Source organism: Bombus affinis, chromosome 5, assembly GCF_024516045.1.
Source record: "Bombus affinis isolate iyBomAffi1 chromosome 5, iyBomAffi1.2, whole genome shotgun sequence".
Taxonomy (NCBI): Eukaryota; Metazoa; Arthropoda; class Insecta; order Hymenoptera; family Apidae; genus Bombus; species Bombus affinis.
The window spans coordinates 8,987,055-9,007,513 of NC_066348.1; the positions used below are offsets into that span (position 1 = coordinate 8,987,055).

At 29.4% G+C, this 20,459-nt stretch overlaps 7 protein-coding genes across 12 annotated transcripts; 3 read left to right on the forward strand and 4 right to left on the reverse strand.

Moving 5' to 3' along the window:
* Window positions 1–45: 45 nt before the first annotated feature.
* Window positions 46–6,219, forward strand: LOC126916071 (basic salivary proline-rich protein 2). Of its 2 annotated transcripts, XM_050721436.1 has the most exons (7): window positions 46–118; window positions 926–997; window positions 3,409–3,485; window positions 3,555–3,636; window positions 3,725–3,932; window positions 4,012–5,207; window positions 5,295–6,219. In XM_050721436.1, exons 3-7 carry the CDS (start codon window positions 3,409–3,411, stop codon window positions 5,502–5,504), a joined length of 1,773 nt encoding a protein of 590 aa, XP_050577393.1. In that variant the 5' UTR covers window positions 46–118; window positions 926–997; the 3' UTR covers window positions 5,505–6,219. The 2 variants fall into 2 exon arrangements, with proteins under 2 accessions (XP_050577393.1, XP_050577392.1); XM_050721435.1 differs by lacking the exons at window positions 46–118; window positions 926–997 and adding an exon at window positions 2,337–3,198.
* LOC126916092 (copper chaperone for superoxide dismutase) lies at window positions 111–2,120 on the reverse strand. 4 transcript variants are annotated; one of them, XM_050721495.1, is made up of 7 exons: window positions 1,851–2,120; window positions 1,582–1,780; window positions 1,313–1,502; window positions 1,169–1,235; window positions 898–1,079; window positions 697–826; window positions 111–389 (listed from the first exon to the last, which is right to left on the reverse strand). In XM_050721495.1, the coding sequence occupies exons 1-7, from the start codon at window positions 1,863–1,865 to the stop codon at window positions 375–377; spliced, it is 798 nt and encodes a 265-aa protein (XP_050577452.1). In that variant the 5' UTR covers window positions 1,866–2,120; the 3' UTR covers window positions 111–374. The 4 variants fall into 4 exon arrangements, with proteins under 4 accessions (XP_050577452.1, XP_050577451.1, XP_050577453.1 ...); XM_050721494.1 differs by having other exon boundaries at window positions 693–826; XM_050721496.1 differs by having other exon boundaries at window positions 684–826; window positions 1,582–1,805.
* A 241-nt stretch (window positions 6,220–6,460) lies between the features above and the next one.
* On the reverse strand, window positions 6,461–9,586 carry LOC126916072 (protein O-glucosyltransferase 2-like). The gene is made up of 8 exons (XM_050721437.1): window positions 9,376–9,586; window positions 8,580–8,703; window positions 8,219–8,430; window positions 7,914–8,125; window positions 7,597–7,841; window positions 7,265–7,502; window positions 6,890–7,189; window positions 6,461–6,796 (listed from the first exon to the last, which is right to left on the reverse strand). Exons 1-8 carry the CDS (start codon window positions 9,584–9,586, stop codon window positions 6,677–6,679), a joined length of 1,662 nt encoding a protein of 553 aa, XP_050577394.1. The 3' UTR covers window positions 6,461–6,676.
* Window positions 9,571–12,265, forward strand: LOC126916075 (F-box only protein 42). 2 transcript variants are annotated; one of them, XM_050721445.1, is made up of 8 exons: window positions 9,580–9,720; window positions 10,121–10,224; window positions 10,329–10,672; window positions 10,764–10,921; window positions 11,002–11,132; window positions 11,253–11,392; window positions 11,462–11,598; window positions 11,676–12,265. In XM_050721445.1, the coding sequence occupies exons 3-8, from the start codon at window positions 10,415–10,417 to the stop codon at window positions 12,214–12,216; spliced, it is 1,365 nt and encodes a 454-aa protein (XP_050577402.1). In that variant the 5' UTR covers window positions 9,580–9,720; window positions 10,121–10,224; window positions 10,329–10,414; the 3' UTR covers window positions 12,217–12,265. The 2 variants fall into 2 exon arrangements, with proteins under 2 accessions (XP_050577401.1, XP_050577402.1); XM_050721444.1 differs by lacking the exon at window positions 10,121–10,224 and having other exon boundaries at window positions 9,571–9,720.
* On the reverse strand, window positions 11,419–16,479 carry LOC126916065 (pre-mRNA-splicing factor syf1 homolog). The gene is made up of 16 exons (XM_050721428.1): window positions 16,222–16,479; window positions 15,990–16,138; window positions 15,590–15,911; window positions 15,226–15,525; window positions 14,997–15,138; window positions 14,721–14,872; window positions 14,423–14,643; window positions 14,178–14,340; window positions 14,003–14,116; window positions 13,765–13,927; window positions 13,572–13,681; window positions 13,293–13,496; window positions 12,999–13,212; window positions 12,768–12,914; window positions 12,547–12,624; window positions 11,419–11,944 (listed from the first exon to the last, which is right to left on the reverse strand). Exons 1-15 carry the CDS (start codon window positions 16,261–16,263, stop codon window positions 12,548–12,550), a joined length of 2,520 nt encoding a protein of 839 aa, XP_050577385.1. The 5' UTR covers window positions 16,264–16,479; the 3' UTR covers window positions 11,419–11,944; window position 12,547.
* A 285-nt stretch (window positions 16,480–16,764) lies between these two features.
* Window positions 16,765–18,448, forward strand: LOC126916093 (programmed cell death protein 10). Its single transcript, XM_050721497.1, has 5 exons — window positions 16,765–17,009; window positions 17,220–17,397; window positions 17,499–17,631; window positions 17,716–17,880; window positions 17,961–18,448. Exons 1-5 carry the CDS (start codon window positions 16,938–16,940, stop codon window positions 18,043–18,045), a joined length of 633 nt encoding a protein of 210 aa, XP_050577454.1. The 5' UTR covers window positions 16,765–16,937; the 3' UTR covers window positions 18,046–18,448.
* LOC126916097 (actin-related protein 2/3 complex subunit 5-C) lies at window positions 18,411–20,099 on the reverse strand. The gene is made up of 3 exons (XM_050721507.1): window positions 19,861–20,099; window positions 19,700–19,772; window positions 18,411–18,825 (listed from the first exon to the last, which is right to left on the reverse strand). The coding sequence occupies exons 1-3, from the start codon at window positions 20,019–20,021 to the stop codon at window positions 18,586–18,588; spliced, it is 474 nt and encodes a 157-aa protein (XP_050577464.1). The 5' UTR covers window positions 20,022–20,099; the 3' UTR covers window positions 18,411–18,585.
* Between the last annotated feature and the right edge of the window lie 360 nt (window positions 20,100–20,459).

The following is a 20,459-nucleotide window of genomic DNA, read 5'->3' on the forward strand; positions in this document are numbered from 1 at the left end:
TCAATACTGCTTTGTGACTTGTAATTGGTTTATAGTAGCTTACAAAAAGGTTATACAATTTATATTATATTTTATAATGAAACATGTATAATGCTTGTGAAAAAATAAGGTTATTAAGGTGAGAATATTTATATATTTTATTATTTATAACAAATACAAATTCTAATTTTATTACATTACTACGCTCTTTATTTTATACTATAACACTCAAAATATAATAATTTATCTTATGCAAAATACTTATGTTGGAAACTATACTAAATCTATGTATCACGAAAGATATAATGCAATTTGTGCTTTTTCTATCATGCACGTAGAAATGCTTTACTGGAATGATTCAGTTTTCAAAACCCAGTTTGTAGCCTCTTTATATATTATTTATAATTTTGCTGAAAAAGACAAAAAAAACAAAAGCTTATATTAAAAGTTGTTATTTAAATAATTAAATACATATATAAGCAGATTAAAGGCAAAATTAAAAATTACTTTATAAGAATTACCTACGAACGGGTCGAATTTATTATTATTTTAAATAAATATTAAATATATATAGAATATATACATGTACAGAGAATGTATTATGTGGAGACATACTTGAGATCCATAAATATAATTATATTTTAACGCTTAATATTGTACTATATAATTACTAAAAAGATACTAAAAAATTTAAAATACTATACAATTGTTACTTGCTCCAGAAAAATCATGTTTAGCTTTAAGTGCCTTATCCCTTTCATCCCATAATGTAAGTCCATCACAAGCACAAATCTTTTTTGTATTTTGAAATAAGCCAGATGAACGAGCAATTATGCCACAGGCCAGTCTAAAACATACATTAATGTTAAATATAACAAATCGTTATATGCATCATAATAACGTCACTGTAGTATTTACTTATTTCCACTGTTTCCATGTATTTTAGATTCTGGATCAGCACCTCTTCCTAAATCATCTGGTTTTTCTGTTATAATTAAGGACCTTCCAATAACATCAGGTATTTTTACAAGTTTATCTATTATTCTAAAAATAGCTCTACCAGAATCATTGACCATTATATTTCCCAAATCTCCAACATGCTGTAAAGTAAAAAATTTTTTTATTTCAAGATACTAACTATTAACCATAGAGATTTCCTTACAATATGAACACAAATCTCAATATTTACCCGTCTAAATGCATCATCTTCAGGTCCACCGTGTAATGTATTATTTGGGTTGAAATGTTCTCCAACACTAAAAATGTGTCATAAAATATCTTACATAAAAAAAGGAAAGAAGGAAAACAAAAAATAAAAATTCTAAATGCCTACCTATCACACCCTTGAGAGATATCACCACATTCATGAATGTGCATGCCATGTTTACCAGGTGCTAAACCATCAACTATTCCATCTATAAGACATCCATCAGGAGTTTCTGCAAATCTTATTACACCCATTATTTTATTATCTATGGTATATCCTGAATTCCCTCCTAACATTGCAACTGCACTAGAACTGTCTGTAATGTAAAATATTGCTCAATTTCATATTTTAGAGATATTATAATAATATAATACATTACATTACTATGTTATTACCTCCATATCCCTTTAAGATAACTTTTCTCCCAGTCTGTTCAATTTTTTCTTGAATTATAGAATATGGCAAATCTGTTTCAACTATAACATTTCCTTTTTCTAATGATATATCAATATTTTTAATTCCATTTACGCCAATTAAAGCGTTCCGTACCGAATCAACGCATTTTCGACAAGTCATTTCCACCGCAAATTCGATCTAAAATTATAAAAAATACTTATTACTATAATTGTATAATATTTATTTTTCAATTATTTTTATTATTTACTTTTGCTGTAGTCATTTTATATAATGTCTTTACGAGCAAAATCAGTAATTTTTTTCTCGATATTGCGAAATGAGACAAATTTATCTTCACTGATTTGAGGTTACGTTTTTCACAATATGATACAGTTATATGATACTTTTACGTTAAGTGAATGGTCGAAATTATGCCGGTAAATAGGAAAGGCATGATGCCATTTTGTAAGATGCTTTTAGTAAATTTTTATGAAATTATACATAAAAAATGAGAAAGTAATTGCCATTACTAATGCAGGAATTCTATATCATAGAGCATAAAAGATATTTTAAATTGCATTCGGCAGATATATAAATAATAAATTGGTAATATTTCTTTGTATACAGATATAAATATAGTAATTTCCATGAACATATTATTAATAATATGTTTAAAAATTTCTCATTATAGGCGGTAACAATTATTTTTTTCAATTAAAATCATCAAAATCATCCTCTAGCTAGTAGTATGTACTACGTTACATGAGATAATCTGTATATTCTATTTAGTTTTATTTAATATAATTTATTTAATATAATTTGTGAAACAAAAATTTCACTTATGTGTTTTGCGAAAGGGATGAAGCGAAATGTGAGTCTAAAACTCTTGTTTACTTATGCATACAATAATAAAGATATGAATTTTTATCATTTAATTAAAAATAAAACTTTTAATTAATTTCCTTATAAGTTTCTGGATATTTCTACTATTGATTAATATACGCGAGTATAAGAACTCTTTTCAATGTATACATTAAAATCTATTTTTTAAACAAATGCATGCAGGTTTTCACTAATACATTCTAATAAGTAACGGATTTTGAGTATTTACTATCGCATTCCTACGGTATATTTTGTCACGATAGTTTGCGCATTTGCCACACGGTCGCTTTATTCCCAAGCTTTCTATTTTAGATATGGACAGCCACCATATCTTATTTGTAAAACTAGAATTTTGCAAAGCAATTGCTAGCAGTGATTCGCTACATTTAGAATTTTTCTTCGGTAATATTCTACCTTGGCAAAATAAGATTATGCATTTTGATTAGTTTTTCGAGACAGAGTTACGTTGAAGGTAATAACTCTTTCTTAAACGTTAAAAGTACAGTGCAACAATGTGGGCTATCAATACTGTAGCAAGGTCTTAAGACTTCAAATGAAGATAAGCAATACAGAAAAGAAAATTAACGACTGGGAGATTAAGTGAAAAAGAATAGGAGTGAAAATAAATTGCATCTAATCGTGATTTTTTGACTATTGATAAGTTATCTGAAGGCATGTCCGTGACCTTTGCCCAACGCGGCAGGCCGCCACCGAATCCTGCTCAAATACAGAAGGTGATGAATATCATATATTATCACTAATATTGTATTGTACTAGTTTTCTTGAAATTTCATTCTTTTTGTTACATGGTTTTATGATATTTAATAAGGTAATAATTTTAAAAAAGTAGAAGAAATGTATAGTCTATAATGTTATGATATTTTACAATATTGAATTAATTTATTTGAATAATAACATTTATATGAATAAATTTGTTGATATAGATGCTTGATGAAAATAGTCAGCTTATACAAACAATACAAGAATATCAAAATAAAGGAAAAGCACAAGAATGTATACAGTAAGTGATAAATGTTTTCAAAATATATGTAACTTATATTGGTATATTTATAATATGATTTCTTTTTAGATACCAGCAGATGTTGCATCGCAATTTGGTATATTTGGCATCCATTGCTGATGCAAATCAAAATATACAAGCATTGTTACCAGTAAGAAATATTTTAAATATTAAAGAAATATTAAGGTATAATATCTAAGTTAGAAATATATTAATGTTATCTTTGTTTCAATAATTAGCCTCCACAAGGGATCCCTAATGGACCCCAACATGGTATGATGAATCCACAGGGCATTCCTAATGCTCCCACAGGATCAAGTGGACCTGGGGGTGATATGCCTCCAAATACTCAACCAACATTACCAATGTCAGGCTTTAGTCAAGGACAACCAATGACACAAGGTGGATATCGTGGTCCTGTTATGCCTGGACAAGGACCTATGAATAGTATGTTATGTTCCAATATAATATAAAATTTTTAGAAATTAATGTTATCTTTTAACTCTAATATACTATTATTTCAAAGGACCACCTGCTGCACCTGGACCACAACAGTATAGAGGACCTCAGGGTTACCCTCAACAACCTTCTCAACAAAGTTATCCTACGCAATATGCCAATCAAAATCCAGGTACCAATTATCAAGGACCACAGGGATCTGCATATACTCCAGGTCAACCAAATCAATATGGACCGCCAAATACTTCCCAACAACAGGGATACAGCACATCAACGCAACCGAACTATGGTCCTCCAACAACCGTGAATAGTTACGGTCCTCAACCAGGTGGATATCCACCACCAGGAACAACTCAGCCTCCTACAGGATATGGTCCACCACCACCAAATCAACAAGGCTATCCTCCTTCTAATCCTTCTCAACAAAACTTCCCATCAAGCGGACAACAGCAACAGCCTGGTCAATATGGTAGTCCTAGCCCACAACCAAATTACCAACAACCTCCGTCTCAAGCTCCGCCTCAAAATGCGTATGGAGCTGGTCAACCCGGAAATTATCCTCCTCCTTCATCGCAAGCATATGCAAATAACGTTCCACCTCAAAATTATCCGGCTCCCCCTACTTCTAGTGCTCAACCTCCTCAACCTGGATCTCAACAAAATACTGGTCCTCAACCAAATTATGGTAATCAACCAAGTCCCGGTCCTGGTGCAACGCAATACGGTCCAGCTTCTACATCTCCACCGTTCAGTACTGCCTCTGCAAGTGGAGTAAATACCTATGCTCAGAGTAGCCAACCAACTAGTACACCGTCCGCTTCAACTCAAACTTACCCACCAAGTAGCGCTCCACCATCTACTTCGCAAGGTGGAAACTACGCTCCACCGGGACCTGCACCATCCGGATATCCCGTGCATCAAACACCTCACCCAACGTCTCATCCGCCACATCAACCACCACATCAATCCCCACATCAACCTCCTCATGCTCCTCATCAACCACCTCATCAACCTTCTCATCAATCAACTCATCAACCTTCTGCACATCAATCTCCACATCAACCACAACAGTCTCAACAACAATCTCAGACACCGCCACAGCCTCAACAGCAACAATCTCAGAGTCCTGCTCCAAGTGGATTTCAGCCACCTTCAGGACCTCCACAGGGTCCTGCTCCACCTCCAGGACCACAACCACAGCCTGGATATGGTCCAGCTACTACACAGACGTATGTACCACCGACACCAGGAGGACAGCCACAGGTACAGATGATTGAAAAATATGGAGCATATTTCAAACTGTTACTAATATAATATAAATTATACTTAATATAAATATATAAATTCTAGGTATACACTCCTCATCCACCTCAAGGTGGTCAACATTATGGACATCCACAATATCCTCCTCAGAGTTATCCACCACCACCAGCAGGACAAGGATATCCTCAATATCCACCGCGTCCACCTGGTGGACACATGCCTCCTCCCCCTGGACCTCAAGGACCTCCTCCACCAAATCAGTATGGTGGTTATGGATATCAGCCACCTCCACAATAGAGTATATATTAATGTAAATTCGTACGATATTCATTCTAATATAAAAATGATTTAACTACAAACTCAGAACAAATGGCATATTAAACTTTAATTTAATTCTTGACAGCATATCGTCCAGTGTTATATAATGAAACAAATAATAGAAAATATATATATTACTAAGGAAAGGTGCTGCTAAAATTTTATTACGATTGTAATGAGAAATCAAAACTTTTTGAATAATTTTAATTTCCTCAAATAAGATATCTAATTTAACATTACAAAATATACTTTGTTACAAAAAAGAATTTGTAGATATTGCAAACTATATACATGGTCTAATGTGTACAAAAATCTTCAAAAGTTATATCTTAAAGTTTCATTTTATCAGTAATAACATCGTTGGACAAATATTTTATTCATTAAAATATTGTTATAAATCTTTTAATGTGACATCAAAATTTTACTTTCGTTTGTGGCTATTTAATTTTGTTTATTTAATTTTGTAATACACACATGCTTATGCTGCACTTAGCGACGTGTGCAGTTTAAGAATTTTGGTGTTCATAATGCAGCATAAACATATCTATCACACCAAGTTATGACATATGACACATGATACAATATGTACTAACTATTTACAGCTTTCAGTATATATTTTGCTTTAGAATAAATTTTTTATTTACTTATTTAATTTTATATTTTCTTGATCGTCATTAAAAGATTTATGAATTTACACATTGATTTTTATTTTTTCCTTGAGTTCTTTTAATTTTTACATAGATGTATAAGAGAAGCTTCCATCCAGGTAACAAAGAGTACAATATTTTTTTGTGAATACTACTTATGTTAATCTTATGTATGACAATTTTTTAGTCGTTTTATATTACAAAATTTTTATGTACAAAATTTCTCTTTGTTCTCAATTCATATAATATATCATCTAAATATATGTTTGGATGATTAAAACCAGAAAATAATCTCGTAAAAAGATATATTTTCAAATTTTGGAAATAAAAGAAGTGGAGATTTTTCATCATTATAATGATTTGAGTATTTTGAAATTTATCGTCGTCCTTATCTTATAATTTACTGTAAAACAACGATTCTCATTTACAAGAAGCATACAAAAGTTTACATGTTATTTATGCATACAAAATTGAGTAATCGATTACTTAATAATTTGATTAACATTATAGCTCCTCTTTAAGTTTTCCATCGGCGTTGTAACATTTACAAGAATGCTTGGGTTGCAGCACTTCTTCCATGTTATCTAATACTTTAACTTTACTCTTTAAGCGTTTACTCCATTCCTGAAGTGTAAAAAAGCATGTTATTCTATGATATATATTTAAGTAAAAAATAAATGAAGTTGAATCTGCATAATTTTTGCAGGAATTTCTTACATGAAACAAAACTACATGATAGCATAATACATTATCTGGTAACAAATTATCCCTTGCAAATTGTCTAGCAGATTTGGCAATCTGTAGTACTTTTTGGTCATGTTCTTTAGCCCACATAATTTTTTCAACAAGGTCTGACAGATCCCTTTTAACAGATATGTAATGTTTTCCGGGTACAAGATTGTTGTAAAAAAATTCATAATACTTTGATTCTTGTTTTAATAATAAGGCATCACCAGCAAGTAAATATGGAAGTCGATATGCTGCTACTGTACCATCTATACATAACTGATATTTGTACTGCAACGTTATTACTTTTTAATTATATTTATATTTGTATTTAAACTACATAATTCATAGCTGTGTTCATCTTACCTTAAAAAAATGAAAGAAAGACACATGGCTTTGTTCTGGACCATATTTATCCATTTCATCTTTAAAAAAAAAGAAATTTGTAATTGCAACATTAAACAAATCAGGATATTTTCTGGAAATATCAATTAAATCGAGTCGTTCTCTACGGGAATCTCGACCACGCCAAAATACTTTTTCTATTTTTTCTTTCCATGGTGTATCCGTATTACCTTGTATAGACAGCATATCTAACATTACCCTGTTTTACATGTAGTATTAGCAAATAGAAAAATGTTTAGTATACCATGTATTATGATCTAAAATAATTGTTAAAAATGCGATTAAATTACTACCTTCCCATTTCTTCTAACGATGATTCTGTGATATCATAAGTAGGTATAACAATATCTTTAGTGTCAAAAGAGCCACACCAAGAAAAGATAGGATAATTTTTGCCCTCTTTTGGAACAAGTGGCCAATCTCCCAAATTCACAAAGAATTCAATATCTGGCAATAAAACTTTGCGAGTAAGAGATAGGAGGATAGAATCCATAAATATCTTAAAGCCTACATAGCGGCCATGACATTCCCTAAAAATCTTATTTCATCTAGTTTAATTCATATATAGTCTCAACCCAATTTTAAAGTTACAGACTGCAATAGTATTTACTTTGTTAGATTGAATTACATAGTGACATAGACTAACGCTTCCTGGCCGATCATATGTTTTTACAATACTTTCACGCATTTTGTCAAAGTCAACATTTGGGAAAGGAGCAAGATCATCTTGCATTTGTTTATAACTTTTTGAACATCCTAAATTTTCTAACCAACTATTAATAGAAGAATTTGGACAGTAACATTCTTCTTCGTAAACAGGTCCTAAAAATTTTCATCAAATTATTTATATTACATAAATAATTATTTTACAAGAGGTAATAAAAAAACTTATGCAGTAGATAACAAATGTGATACCTTTAGATTCTACCAATAGGATAGGTAAATTATTATGTTTCATTTTTATTTTTAATTTGAAATTGAAGCATGTATTATGTAATTTATATCTAACAATAAAACTTCCGTCTTTGCAGTCTAGAATTTGTGTCCATATATGACACATGTGTCCTGTTGAAGTTTGCCCTTGTATGGATACAGTTATTATATCTTTTCCAGGTGATTCTGTTAAACTAAAGCAATTTTTCAGTAAGTGAAAAAAAAGAGATATATATATTTAAAAAACATAACTAAACTTTAGTGCTAAATCATATTCCTATAATATATAATATAATTTTTTTTAAATATACGTATCTATATGTAATAAAAATGAAAAACATACTTTTTGCCTTGTAGGTCGATAAACTGTAGAAAAATATATCTTGCTCGCATTGTTACTTTATCTGGCCTCAATCCTGGACCCCAAATTATTGTTTCCGATGGATTTATTTCAGCATTTCTTCCTTCTTGTTGGCAAATAACCAACAATAAAATCAATATAAATATCATTCTTATTAAAGATAACTGTCGATAGATTCAAAGCGCCTGATACACTGTAGAGACGTAAATATAATTCTTTCGTGTATAAAAATTCATTAAAAAGATTCACAAAAAAAGTTTAAAATTTATCAAGGCCTCAAGTAAAATAAGTTTATTTTCTTTATCATTCTTTAATCATTATCACTCTAAGTATATTATAAAAAATATTTAATTTAAAATAAATCCAAATCGGTTATTCCATAGGCAGCGCTCTTGAAATCGAGAGTAACGAACAAAAATCTGAAGTTGATCGGAATTATAACTACAATTCTTTTCCCCAGTTATGATTTTTTATAAAGATATCGTTTTGTATGCAAATATGGATACATAAGGAAAATAATTATTAAAAGAAATTGATAAAGAAGGAAAGAAATGAAATTAACGGGATTAAAAAATTCCTTAATTACTGTTAAATGAATATCAACTCTATAATAGTCAACATGTAAAGATCCGCCTCTAGTATTATATCGCAGCTTCACATATGCTTTTTAGTTTTAGGTTATTTTTTATTTATGGAAATTGTAGTAATTTGTCTTGTATAATTTTGTAACTTAATGAAAAGATTAAGTAAAATGCATAATATGTGTAGAATAATCTACCATGACGTGGAGATATTGTAAAATTGTTCGTGTACAAAATTCCCTTAATTTTCAGATGAGAATCTCTCACGTTTGCAGAATGGACAAAAAGTAACAGGAAACATGGTTTTCGAATCTTTAAGATAGTAACAACTTTCATCTGCCTGGGAAATTTCCCAAATTGGACATAATATAAAAGGAAGTTCGTCGGTAGAACATTTTTGAGAAGCATTTAACGCAAAATGGAGTGTAATATTGATGATTTGCCAGATGTTGTATTAGAATATATTTTAAGTTTAATTCCACCATACAAGAATCTTCAAGAATGTAAACTTGTATCCAAAAGATGGTTTCGTGCCACCAAAAGTATGTAAAATACGATTATTCTGTATATAGTGGTTCACGAAAGTGTGGAAACGCTTATAAAAATCTTTTATAAATGTATTGTATTATATGTGTTATATGATACATTTTGAAATTCTATTAACATTGTAATAGGACACAGTATGCAGATTATATTAAAATTTGAAACAAATTTTTCAATGTATATGGAAACTACAAGATATTTAATACAAGTATATGTTTTGTGGAGGTTACTAAAGTATTTAAATAGTCAATTATTCATTATATTAGTAGACCTAAATATTTAGTAAGACCATCTTTAACATGCATTATATGTTTAAGGTGGTTATTTGTGCTATATGCTGATTTTTTATTAAATGGATGTTTGCAGCAAATGTCTTGTAACTTCTATATCCATTTTCAGATTGGTTTCAAATGTTACTAATATAACCATGATTGTGTTTCATCATAATAAAATTTGAAATTGGTTTAATATTTGTATAACATATACATAAAAATTTCTCTATGGTAAGTGTTCAAATACTTTCATAAGCCACCATAAATATATCTGTAAGTTTTCATCAGTGTTGATATATTTCTAAAAATTAATAAAATCTATATTTTTGTTGCAGATGTAATACAACACAATAAAACACATTTTCATAAGTCTGTGGCTTACGGATCATTGCTTTGGAGTTCATGGCCATCCAAACACTGGATGCCTACAATTGCAAAGAGACATTCACATTCTGCTTGTACATATGAAAACTCTATGTATGTTTTTGGTGGATGTACTGCTACGTGCACAACATTCAATGATTTATGGAGATTAGATTTGGATACAAGGAAATGGGTCAGATTAATTACAATGGGAACTTATCCATCTCCAAAAGCTTGTGCTACTATGTTGTATTACAAAAAGAGTTTCATTTTATTTGGTGGCTGGTCCCACCCAGCGCTATATTCTGTTCACCAGGTACAATTAGTTAAAAGTTATCACTAATCAGAGTAGAAATATTTAAATTGGTCAAATGAGAAATATTCAATTTTGTTATGTATGCTTCTAGCAATCAAGGTTATTCAATGAATTACATGTGTATTCTATAGAATCCAATAAATGGATTGCTATAAACACCTTGGAAACACCTCCACCTACTTCAGCACATTCTGCATCAATTCACAAAAATTGTATGATTGTTTTTGGTGGTATATGTAATGGATATAGGTAAAACATCTGAAATTATTGTATGTTGTTTAGTAATTATTAATTTAATTTAATAACAACAAAGTACTATTTTGAGACAGATCCAATGATGTATGGTGTTTAAATTTGGATTCCTATAGTTGGCATAAGCAAGCTACTTCGAATTTGAAACCACAACCACGTTATGGTCAGTCTCAGATTGAGCTTGGAGATAAACATCTCCTTATATTAGGTAAAGTTTTCAAAAATAAGCTGGAAATCCTATAGATATTAAAGATTCTTCTGATTGCAAGATTTTCTTGTAATTTTTTTAAATATATCAATATAAATTTCTAAATATCAAAAATATTAGGTGGTTGCACTGGACCTAATGTTGCTATGAACGATGCTTGGTTATTGAAAATGGAAGGTACAGCATGGACGTGGAAAAAAGTAAACATGCACAATACTGAATGGGCTCCAACACGTATTTGGTGCCACCAGGCTTGTAAGGTAATATTTTGTTAATCAACATACAATTCACGATGTTTTGTATCGTTTAATTATTTTTTAATTTAATAGGTAGGAAATCATGTTATTGTTCTTAGTATAAATAAGTGTCAGAATAAGCCAAACGATATGAGTATATCGCTCAAGAAAGTGACTTGCCAAGCAGCACCTTCATCAAGAACAAATAATTCATCTCCATTACACGCAAGGTTTGATCATATAAATTATCATTGATACTGATTATAAAGTTATTGATATCCATAATTGTACTGTATTTCATTTTTAGACAAGGGAGTGTATCTCATATTGATAGAGACGTAAACATTAATGGACGACATGGATCTTTTTCAGAAATATCTGTACAAAATCCACGTCCTTCACATCATCTACCTAATTTTACAAAGAATTTAACTTTATGTTATGATAATATGTTAAGTATGACCGCTTTTCGCAACGAACCAGTGCGTTATGACATTAACAGTCATCGACAACGACAATTAGAATCTCTTCGTAGAATGGAAGAAAGTATTAGAAATCGAAGAACGCAATCAAAATCTGCAAAGAAAACAAGAAATACGTTATCCATATTTGTGTTAGACATTACGAATGTTTTATGCGATGAATGTAGTGCTTCGTGGATTCCTTTAAAACACAGTGATCAGTCAGGTCCTAACGAAAGAATTCTTTATTCACTCGTAGCTGGTCGTGGTGAATTAATAGTGTTTGGAGGTATTGCTAAAGAATATATACAAAGCCATCCTGATATGGATGAGCCTGAAGTCTACAATGATCTCCATTTTATAAATCCACCAAGATATGTTATTTAATATTTTGTAGAATAATAAATAATACACTTTTATGTTCGATAAAAGATAATTTAATTTTGTTAGCCTTGACTTTGATCCTACCATGAATTATCATCTACTAAAAATTAATTTAAATGATACTATTAAAAAATTGTAAGAACATTTCATGATGAATAGTTCTAAAATACTGATATGTTTTCTGCGAAAAAGAGTTATATAGAAAAATTAATTTTTATCGCAGAAAGTAATATTTTGTTAGCTGTATCAATGAAGTATTCCAATTACAAATCTTATATTTTATTGTGAATTTTATTATTTACATTTTTTTCCGACAATATAATTTATACATGCCTTAATCATCTTCACCATCAGTTGTCTTTAAACTACCAAATACTTGTGATGGAATAGTTTGTTTCTCAACAGGTATGTCTGAAAATAAAGATACGAATAAGAATAGAAAATATAAAATATATATGTCGGTATTAAAACTCTCTCTGAAGGAATTTATAAATACATTACATGCGATGAAATGTAATAAAAATTTTGATGTATTATTATATATTTTATATTACCTTCCTCTACATCCGCTTCAGTGTCATCAACGTCATCAATATCAATATCTATTTCATCTGGATTGTTTACTTGAGATTCTGCTTTACCATCTTTTTCTATTGTACCACGAACAAATTTAATACTGTCCTTATATGTGGTAATATTATCTGCAATATCATATTTATTACTTTAGTAAAACTATATATTTAATTTTTTCAATTACTTCTTTTGTGATATAACAAGATCTATACCCTGTGTTTTACTATCCAAAAGACGCATTGCATCTGCTGGTATATCAGATAGTGAGTTTGATGTATTATTTAACATTTGTGCAGACATCATATTCACTTGAGTGTTGTACATAGCTTGTACACTACGCTTAATTCGAAGCATTTCACGCATAGTGTCTTCATTACCATGTCTCACTTCAAACTCTTTCCATATTTGCCAGAAATTTGAAGCCACCTAAACGAGGTATAAAAATATACATATATATAATATTAATTTTAATATTATCTTTAAATGATTCAAACAATACTTCATACCCTTGGATCACAAATTTGACTGCAGTGCGCATATATTGCCCGAGCTCTGTCAACTTCTCCTAATTTCGTCTCCATTTCTGCGAACCGTAAACACATTTCTCTTGTATTATCTTCATTAAGTACTTCGATAGCTTTTTCATATATTTGCCTCGTTTTTGGGACACCATATATGTCTGCTGCTTTTTTAATATATATGTTAAACATCTGTAAGACGTATACATATACTGAATTTTTATTAAATTTATGTTCGTTACATTTTTATAAAATATTGCTTCATACCTCAAATTTTTCTTCAGGAAGAACAGCGTTAGTTGCTCGTTCATATACAGACATTGCATGCCTAGCCAAACCATGTTCCTCTTCTAATTTTGCATACAGTAAATACAAGGCTAGAATAATATAAGAAAATTAATATTGACATCATTTTTTGTTGTACTTATAATTATATTAAATATGTATTGTGTAAAAATACCTTTAGCATATTTTGGTGGACAAAATTCTAAACACTGTTCAAATAAATCTCGCGTTCGTTCTAACTTTGTTCCACCATAACGTTTTAAAAATTTTGTAAGATACGTATTCCATATATCGTAAACGTTAGGCCATTTGAAGAGTGCAATACCTTTTTCATAAGCCTAAAAACAATAATTAAATGTTATAGAAGATGATTATTAAGATTAAATAGTATTCCTATGTAATTTAATATATACTCTAAAAGCTTCTTCAAAATATCTATTTTCTTCAAGGAAGAGTCCATAATTAATAATGATTTGCGGCGTTGCGATTTTTAGATCTATAATTTTGTCGTACACAGCTTTGCATGTCTGCAAATGAAAAAGTACAAGAATTTAAAATTTTATAAATAAAGTTATTTACAAAATATACCTTGAAAGTCCCAAAACTTTCTTCTAAATCGGCATACATAGACCAAACTTTTAAAGATTTATACAATCTCATTTGAACTGTTTCTGTCTCGTCGTGGTAAGCTACCTTACGGAATGGCATAGCAGTAGCACGATGCATAAGTTTTAACGCTTCTTTATAATTTCTGTATGAACGAAGTTATTACGTTAGTTACAGAATGACGATACATTTAAATTACTATCTTACAAAACAATAGAATGCCATACCCATGCCTAATTTCCATTTCTGCCCATTCACACCATACAGAAGCAAGATCATCGACTTTAGTATAGGGAACATGAGTTGCTTTCTCGAAAACTACTCTAGCGTCTGCTATTTGACCATTTTCTTCATAAAATTTACCAAATTCAACCCACAAAGTATGCAATTTACCTACTGCTAATTGTGGTTGTACAGTCTGTACAGCTTCTGTATATGTATTAATAATCTAAAGAGAGAAGTTATAACTTATAATAATAAAAAAGTCATTAAACAATTTTTGACTACAAAGTTTCATAAAAATACCTCGTGTGGTTGTCCCTCATAAAGCCTAACTCTTTTATGCCATTCTTGTACATTATGAGGATTTTGTCTGAGCAATACAGAATTCAGAAGTAATAAACGCCTTTCCATTAAATGTTCAAATCGTGCTAATCTCAATTCTAGATCTATATCATCTGGGAATACGATTGTAAACAATAAAAAATTATAAATTTTATATACTAAATAAGATTATATAGTTAAATATATGTATATATACATATATATATATATATATATATATATATATATGTCCTGTACCATCTTCAGTAGGATTTTTTGCAGCTTCTTCCATACGTTTGCTAAGACTAAGTTCTTCAAATTGTGCATAAGCATCAAACACTTGAGTAAAGTCTCTAACAGTAGTCACTGTTTGTATTGCTTCTTCATAAATATCCCTCGCCTGTACAAAATAAAAATATTGAAATTGTACAGTAACAAAACATAAATAAATTATATTTTTACAAAACCGAAAAATTATTTAAAATACCCTTTCGAATAAACCGCTACGAACATAATAATCCGCCAAAGAATTCCAAAGAGGTCCTAACTGATCAGTATAACGTCTTAAACCGCCTCTAATAATTGCATCTACATTAAGAGATTTTATTTTAGAAGGATTCTTTGATATTAAATCACACAATTCATTCCATAATTGATGATTAGACTTTCCATGTTTTGATACAAAATCATCCTGATTAACAATTTGTGCAAGTTTCACAGCAGCTTCGTCAAGCCTCCCGATTGATATCAGGTATTCTATATACTCTTCTGTATCTTCTGGAGCTAGCTGAAAATAAACAACACATTATTAAATATAGGTCAATAAGATAAATAAAAATATTCTATCTTACCTTAAGATACCTTCTAAAAACTCTGACTGCAGTTTCATACACATTATGCTTTTTTAAAAATTCAATATACAATGGCCATATACGATGATGTTGCGTGATAGGGAGAGCTCTAAGTGCCCGATCAAAAACTTGACGAGTACGCGTAATATAACATTGTTCTGTCATCAATGTGCAATAGTCCATCCAAATTCTGGGCATTTTATGCATAAAAACCAAAGCACGCTCAAATGCATTATTTACATCTTCGTAAAGCGGATCTGTTATACACCTTCCTTTCAATTGGTTGACACGTTGACGTAGATAATTGTACCATAACTTATAGCTAATCAAAAACGAGAATTTGATTATTTTATAAAAAATTATTTGACAAAAAAAAAAGCAGAAAAGACATATCCTCTACCTTCCAGGAAGTTCCTTTAACGCTCGTTCGTACACAATGTTTAAATTACTGCTTTTTGTACTTTTTAAATGATCTATATAACGTTGCCAATGTTTCACAGAATAAGGATTTCTCAAAATTTCTTCTTCGTATGGTAAATCTTCTTCATTCTATTCCATAAAAAAAGGCAAATAAAAGAACACTGACGTTCCACACAAAAATAAAATGAGGTTATATACAATAAATTACTTACAAAAACATATAGATTTCCTTCTGGATCTTTACGTTTCAACATTGTTGAAAATTCTAATAATTATATAAGGTATTTAATTCAAGTATAATATAAGTATAAATTAGCAATATTCCACACGTATAATCAAATGATAATTGTGGGGTTATACTTGAGGTTATTTTCTACTACAATATTTTGATATATTTCGTTTTAACCGCGTTATATTAAGGCGCTATTTCATTGATCGTCCATAATATAACTTAAAATCATTTGGTATTGCACCTGAATCTAATAGGGAATATATTTGGTAAACTAGATGTTTAGAGATGTTCTACTAAAAATATTCGTTGAATTGTAAAGTGATAAAATATTTGATGTATTGAGAATACTTTTATCACATTTTTCGAATAATTACAATGTTTTATTACCCTAATTTCAAAATTTACTAAAAAAACTGCAAAATATTATTATAGTATTATAATGTTATAGTATTCGAGGAAAATTTAAAATAAAGATATTCATCTGAAAATCAAGTTGCTCAACCTGTTTACCTCGTTTTGGAATGAGACACTGAGCGTGACAGCTGTCATATCAGGAATATGATCGAAACAGATACTTTTTAATGTAAACAATTCGATCTGTACCTGGACTGGCCAATTAAGAAATCAATTAGCCGCATTTAACTGATTACGAATTAATTACATTTGAACTATACTTTTAAATAAACGTTGTAAAGGATGACAATGGGCGATGAGACTCCAGTTACATCACTGGTCCTTCCTGTCATCTTAAGACCAATATTAATAAAGGTATTGACATTTCTTTTATTTGTAGATTGTAATTTCAGTTACTCACTAAAATATTTGAAGACCTACAGAAACCTCTTATGAATATATTATTTGTACGAATATATAAACAAGATCCTCTTCATATGTATATATTAAAAGATTATTTTAATTAAAGAATATACATTCCTATTTCATATTTGTTATTGATTTCTCTAATCCATTGCTACATAGCTAGAAAGACAAAATGTATTGGCAGCTCAAACATTACGTACAGCTTTATTGAAAGCTGAAAATTCCCATCCAGGAATTACACACGATTTAATCCTTGGTATAATACGACGGGCAGAGCTTAATCTTGATATGAATGAGAGTGTTTTAAGATTACAAGGAGCAGCTTCTGATTATGATGGTATAATTCTAATATAATAAAATAAAATATGAGTAAAATATAATTAAATATTATGTTTAACATGATTAATATTCTGTATTTGTTTTATACTATAATTACAGTTGTAGAATATAGATCATCTAGGTCTGAGGATGCTTTCCAGGAATTAAATCGTAAATCAACTTCCTTAAAAAGAATACTTAGCAGAATTCCTGATGAAATAACAGATCGGAAAACTTTTCTCGAAACAATCAAGTATGTTTCTATACTTATGTATATTGTAGTCAAAATAGTTTTATTTATATCATATAGTATACTTTTGTGATACACCTGTTTTAGAGAAATTGCAAGTGCAATAAAGAAACTTTTGGATGCAGTGAATGAAGTAACTGCATTTATTCGTGGTTCTGCTGGAAAACAGGCATTGGATCAGAGAAAAAGAGAATTTGTTAAATACAGTAAAAGGTTTAGCAATACATTAAAAGAATATTTTAAAGAAGGACAGTAAGCATCACTACATTCCAGTTATCATACATCATACTTATCATATTTTCTTTAAAAATACAACTATTTTCTTGTTATAGAGCAAATGCAGTATTTGTAAGTGCATTATACTTGATACATCAAACAAATATGATAATGCTCACAGTAACGGACAAATGTGAGTAATGAAAGCTCTGTCAAATGATATTTCTGCAATAATGAAATAGGTCATAGCTATTATAGAATTTATTTAATATACTAATTTTATCCATTTCGTTATGTATTTGATAATAAGATTTAATTATCATTTAATATAAAATATATATATATATGGTACTATTGTTTTATATGTATTAAATCGTTATAAAATTATTGCATGCAGATGAATATATAGATACATAATATACAAAATTCTTATAAAAAATATAAATATTATTTCTGATATATTGTACTATTGTTTTGTACATAAAACATAGAAGACTCTAGTTTAAAAACAAAAAACATTTATCAATAATGGTGGAAATTTAAAATGAAAGACATTTCTCCAAATATATAAGAAATAAAAATTACTTTATTGATAACAAATGTACACCAGTGTGTTATATTTTTCATGTGGAATCTACATCCTCTATCTACATCCTCATTGTATTAACAATGACAATGAGTAACAGTAAGGATTAATGGTAATTATTATAATGAACATCATTAGAAAATGTACAAATTTTTTCAAGCACGTTTACTATCTGCAAACGCTCGTACAATACTGCCAACACCACTGATATTGTATACCTTTTCATGCCAGGTTAATAAATGACTACTACTACCCTCTGTTGGAATTTCAAATCCTCTGTATATATATTTCATTAAAACATCCAGCAAGTCACGATCTAATTGTGCTAAGCAATCATCTATTTGAGTAGATTTTATACTTAGAAGAACTTTTAACGTCAGATTCCGTGCGTTATCCTGTAATATATCATCACTATTGGCTTTTGCGAAATCACATATACGTAGATTATACAAAATAAAGATTATGTCTTTTTAATAAAATAAAACCAGTACACATTTTCATTTCGTTAAATACTACATTATGAAACATATTTATTACATAAAATATATACACAATTCACAACTCATAAAAGCATTTGAACACTTATCATAAAAATCTTTTATGTATATATTGTATGTGTCATATAAAACATTTTGAAATTTTACTAACACTATAATGAGGCATGACTATCCTGATTATACTGGTAAAATTTGATACCAACTTGAAAGAGTATATAAAAGTTACAATATATTTATTGCAAACATATATTTAATAAAAAATTAATACACAGCATGAATAGTCATTTTAGAAGCTTATTAATATTATGAATAATTGACTGTTTAAATACATTATCATAAAATATATATATATATACTTGCATTAAATATCTTATGGTTTCCATGTATATTTCTAGGTTTGTTTCAAACTTTACAAACGTATAATAGCTAGATCTCTTTAAAGTGTAAATGAAATTTTTAAATGTTTTCTATAACATACATAATATATTCATGAAAGGTTTTTGCAAGTGTACAAATAATTTTATCAGATAATGTACATATAATATGTTGTTCCCTTTGTGGTAAAACTATCATTGTGTAAATCATTGTGTTGTTATAACATGATAAATGTAATATAATAGAAAATATTATATCCGAATTTTTGTAATCTATGAAATTATGTATTCATGATATTAATATAAAAGGAACAATATATCTTATACCACATGTACTAAAGTGTACTTTAGAATGATAAATATAAACATTAAAGTAAAGGGCGTGTTTCTGAGGTTACCTTTACTTGTTGATTTTTACACCCAAGTGGTGCAGACCTCAATACTGATATTAGTGCTTCTGCATTCTTACCCTTGAATAAATATTAAGGAAAATGCGATGAAACATAAGAAAAATCACTGTAACATTATTATATCTATACAAAAGCGATGAAAAGGATATTGGCTAAGAAGTGTCAAAATTTCATTTTCGTCTGGGCCTGTAGGTCCTCCTATTCCTCCGTCAGCGTCTTCTTCTCTGAAATTATTATCACTGTATTGATCAACATCGATTTTTCGAAACGCTGACGCTGACGTATCTTTTTTGCCATCGTTTCTTGACATTTTATCTTTGTGTTTGACGTTTTACCGTGATTACGCCCGGCTTATCAACTAGCGCCGTGAAATGAATCTTTATTAGTCTTCAAACATATAGTATACATAGTATGCCTTTCATTAGAACAGCCGCTAAAAAAAATCTGAAGATTTTTGTAGATTATTATCTTTACTTTCCACATTAGAAATATTACTTTATAGTTTAAAAATAAAAATTTCAAATTAAAAATTTACTTTTATTTTACAAATAAAGTTATTTTCTTAATTTTACATTTGTAATGTAAATCGTTGTAGATAATTGTTCAAGTTATCATTGTTAAATATGAAATTATAAAAATCAAAAAATATATGCTTGATTATAAACAGTAAAAATAATTCCACCAATCAAAAGCATGAACTGTCTTTTTAAGTTTATGTATGCATCTACATATGTATGTATATATTATT

Bases quoted from the DNA above. Each gene is read 5' to 3' on its own strand.
- LOC126916092 (XM_050721492.1), bottom strand. The intron at 1,236-1,312 runs GTAGGCATTTAG...ACACATTTTTAG, and splicing joins ATCTCTCAAGGGTGTGATAG to TGTTGGAGAACATTTCAACC. The intron at 1,080-1,168 runs GTAAATATTGAG...TTTACTTTACAG, and splicing joins AAGATGATGCATTTAGACGG to CATGTTGGAGATTTGGGAAA.
- LOC126916071 (XM_050721435.1), top strand. From the start codon at position 3,139: ATGTCCGTGACCTTTGCCCAACGCGGCAGGCCGCCACCGAATCCTGCT. The intron at 3,199-3,408 runs GTGATGAATATC...TTGTTGATATAG, and splicing joins ATCCTGCTCAAATACAGAAG to ATGCTTGATGAAAATAGTCA. The intron at 3,486-3,554 runs GTAAGTGATAAA...ATTTCTTTTTAG, and splicing joins AAAGCACAAGAATGTATACA to ATACCAGCAGATGTTGCATC.
- LOC126916072 (XM_050721437.1), bottom strand. From the start codon at position 9,586: ATGCTTCTCAAAAATGTTCTACCGACGAACTTCCTTTTATATTATGTC. The intron at 8,704-9,375 runs GTAGATTATTCT...TTTGCCAACAAG, and splicing joins TACAATATCTCCACGTCATG to AAGGAAGAAATGCTGAAATA. The intron at 6,797-6,889 runs GTAAGAAATTCC...TTTACACTTCAG, and splicing joins ATCATGTAGTTTTGTTTCAT to GAATGGAGTAAACGCTTAAA.
- LOC126916075 (XM_050721444.1), top strand. From the start codon at position 9,597: ATGGAGTGTAATATTGATGATTTGCCAGATGTTGTATTAGAATATATT. The intron at 10,922-11,001 runs GTAAAACATCTG...ATTTTGAGACAG, and splicing joins GGTATATGTAATGGATATAG to ATCCAATGATGTATGGTGTT. The intron at 11,393-11,461 runs GTAATATTTTGT...TTAATTTAATAG, and splicing joins GGTGCCACCAGGCTTGTAAG to GTAGGAAATCATGTTATTGT.
- LOC126916065 (XM_050721428.1), bottom strand. From the start codon at position 16,263: ATGTTGAAACGTAAAGATCCAGAAGGAAATCTATATGTTTTT. The intron at 14,644-14,720 runs GTATTTTTATGA...TTCTCTCTTTAG, and splicing joins ATGAGGGACAACCACACGAG to ATTATTAATACATATACAGA. The intron at 13,928-14,002 runs GTATATATTAAA...TATTGTTTTTAG, and splicing joins ATTTTGAAGAAGCTTTTAGA to GCTTATGAAAAAGGTATTGC.
- LOC126916093 (XM_050721497.1), top strand. From the start codon at position 16,938: ATGACAATGGGCGATGAGACTCCAGTTACATCACTGGTCCTTCCTGTC. The intron at 17,632-17,715 runs GTATGTTTCTAT...CACCTGTTTTAG, and splicing joins ACTTTTCTCGAAACAATCAA to AGAAATTGCAAGTGCAATAA. The intron at 17,881-17,960 runs GTAAGCATCACT...TTCTTGTTATAG, and splicing joins GAATATTTTAAAGAAGGACA to AGCAAATGCAGTATTTGTAA.
- LOC126916097 (XM_050721507.1), bottom strand. From the start codon at position 20,021: ATGTCAAGAAACGATGGCAAAAAAGATACGTCAGCGTCAGCGTTTCGA. The intron at 19,773-19,860 runs ATATCCTTTTCA...ATATTTATTCAA, and splicing joins ATTTTGACACTTCTTAGCCA to GGGTAAGAATGCAGAAGCAC. The intron at 18,826-19,699 runs GTAACCTCAGAA...GATATATTACAG, and splicing joins GTAAAAATCAACAAGTAAAG to GATAACGCACGGAATCTGAC.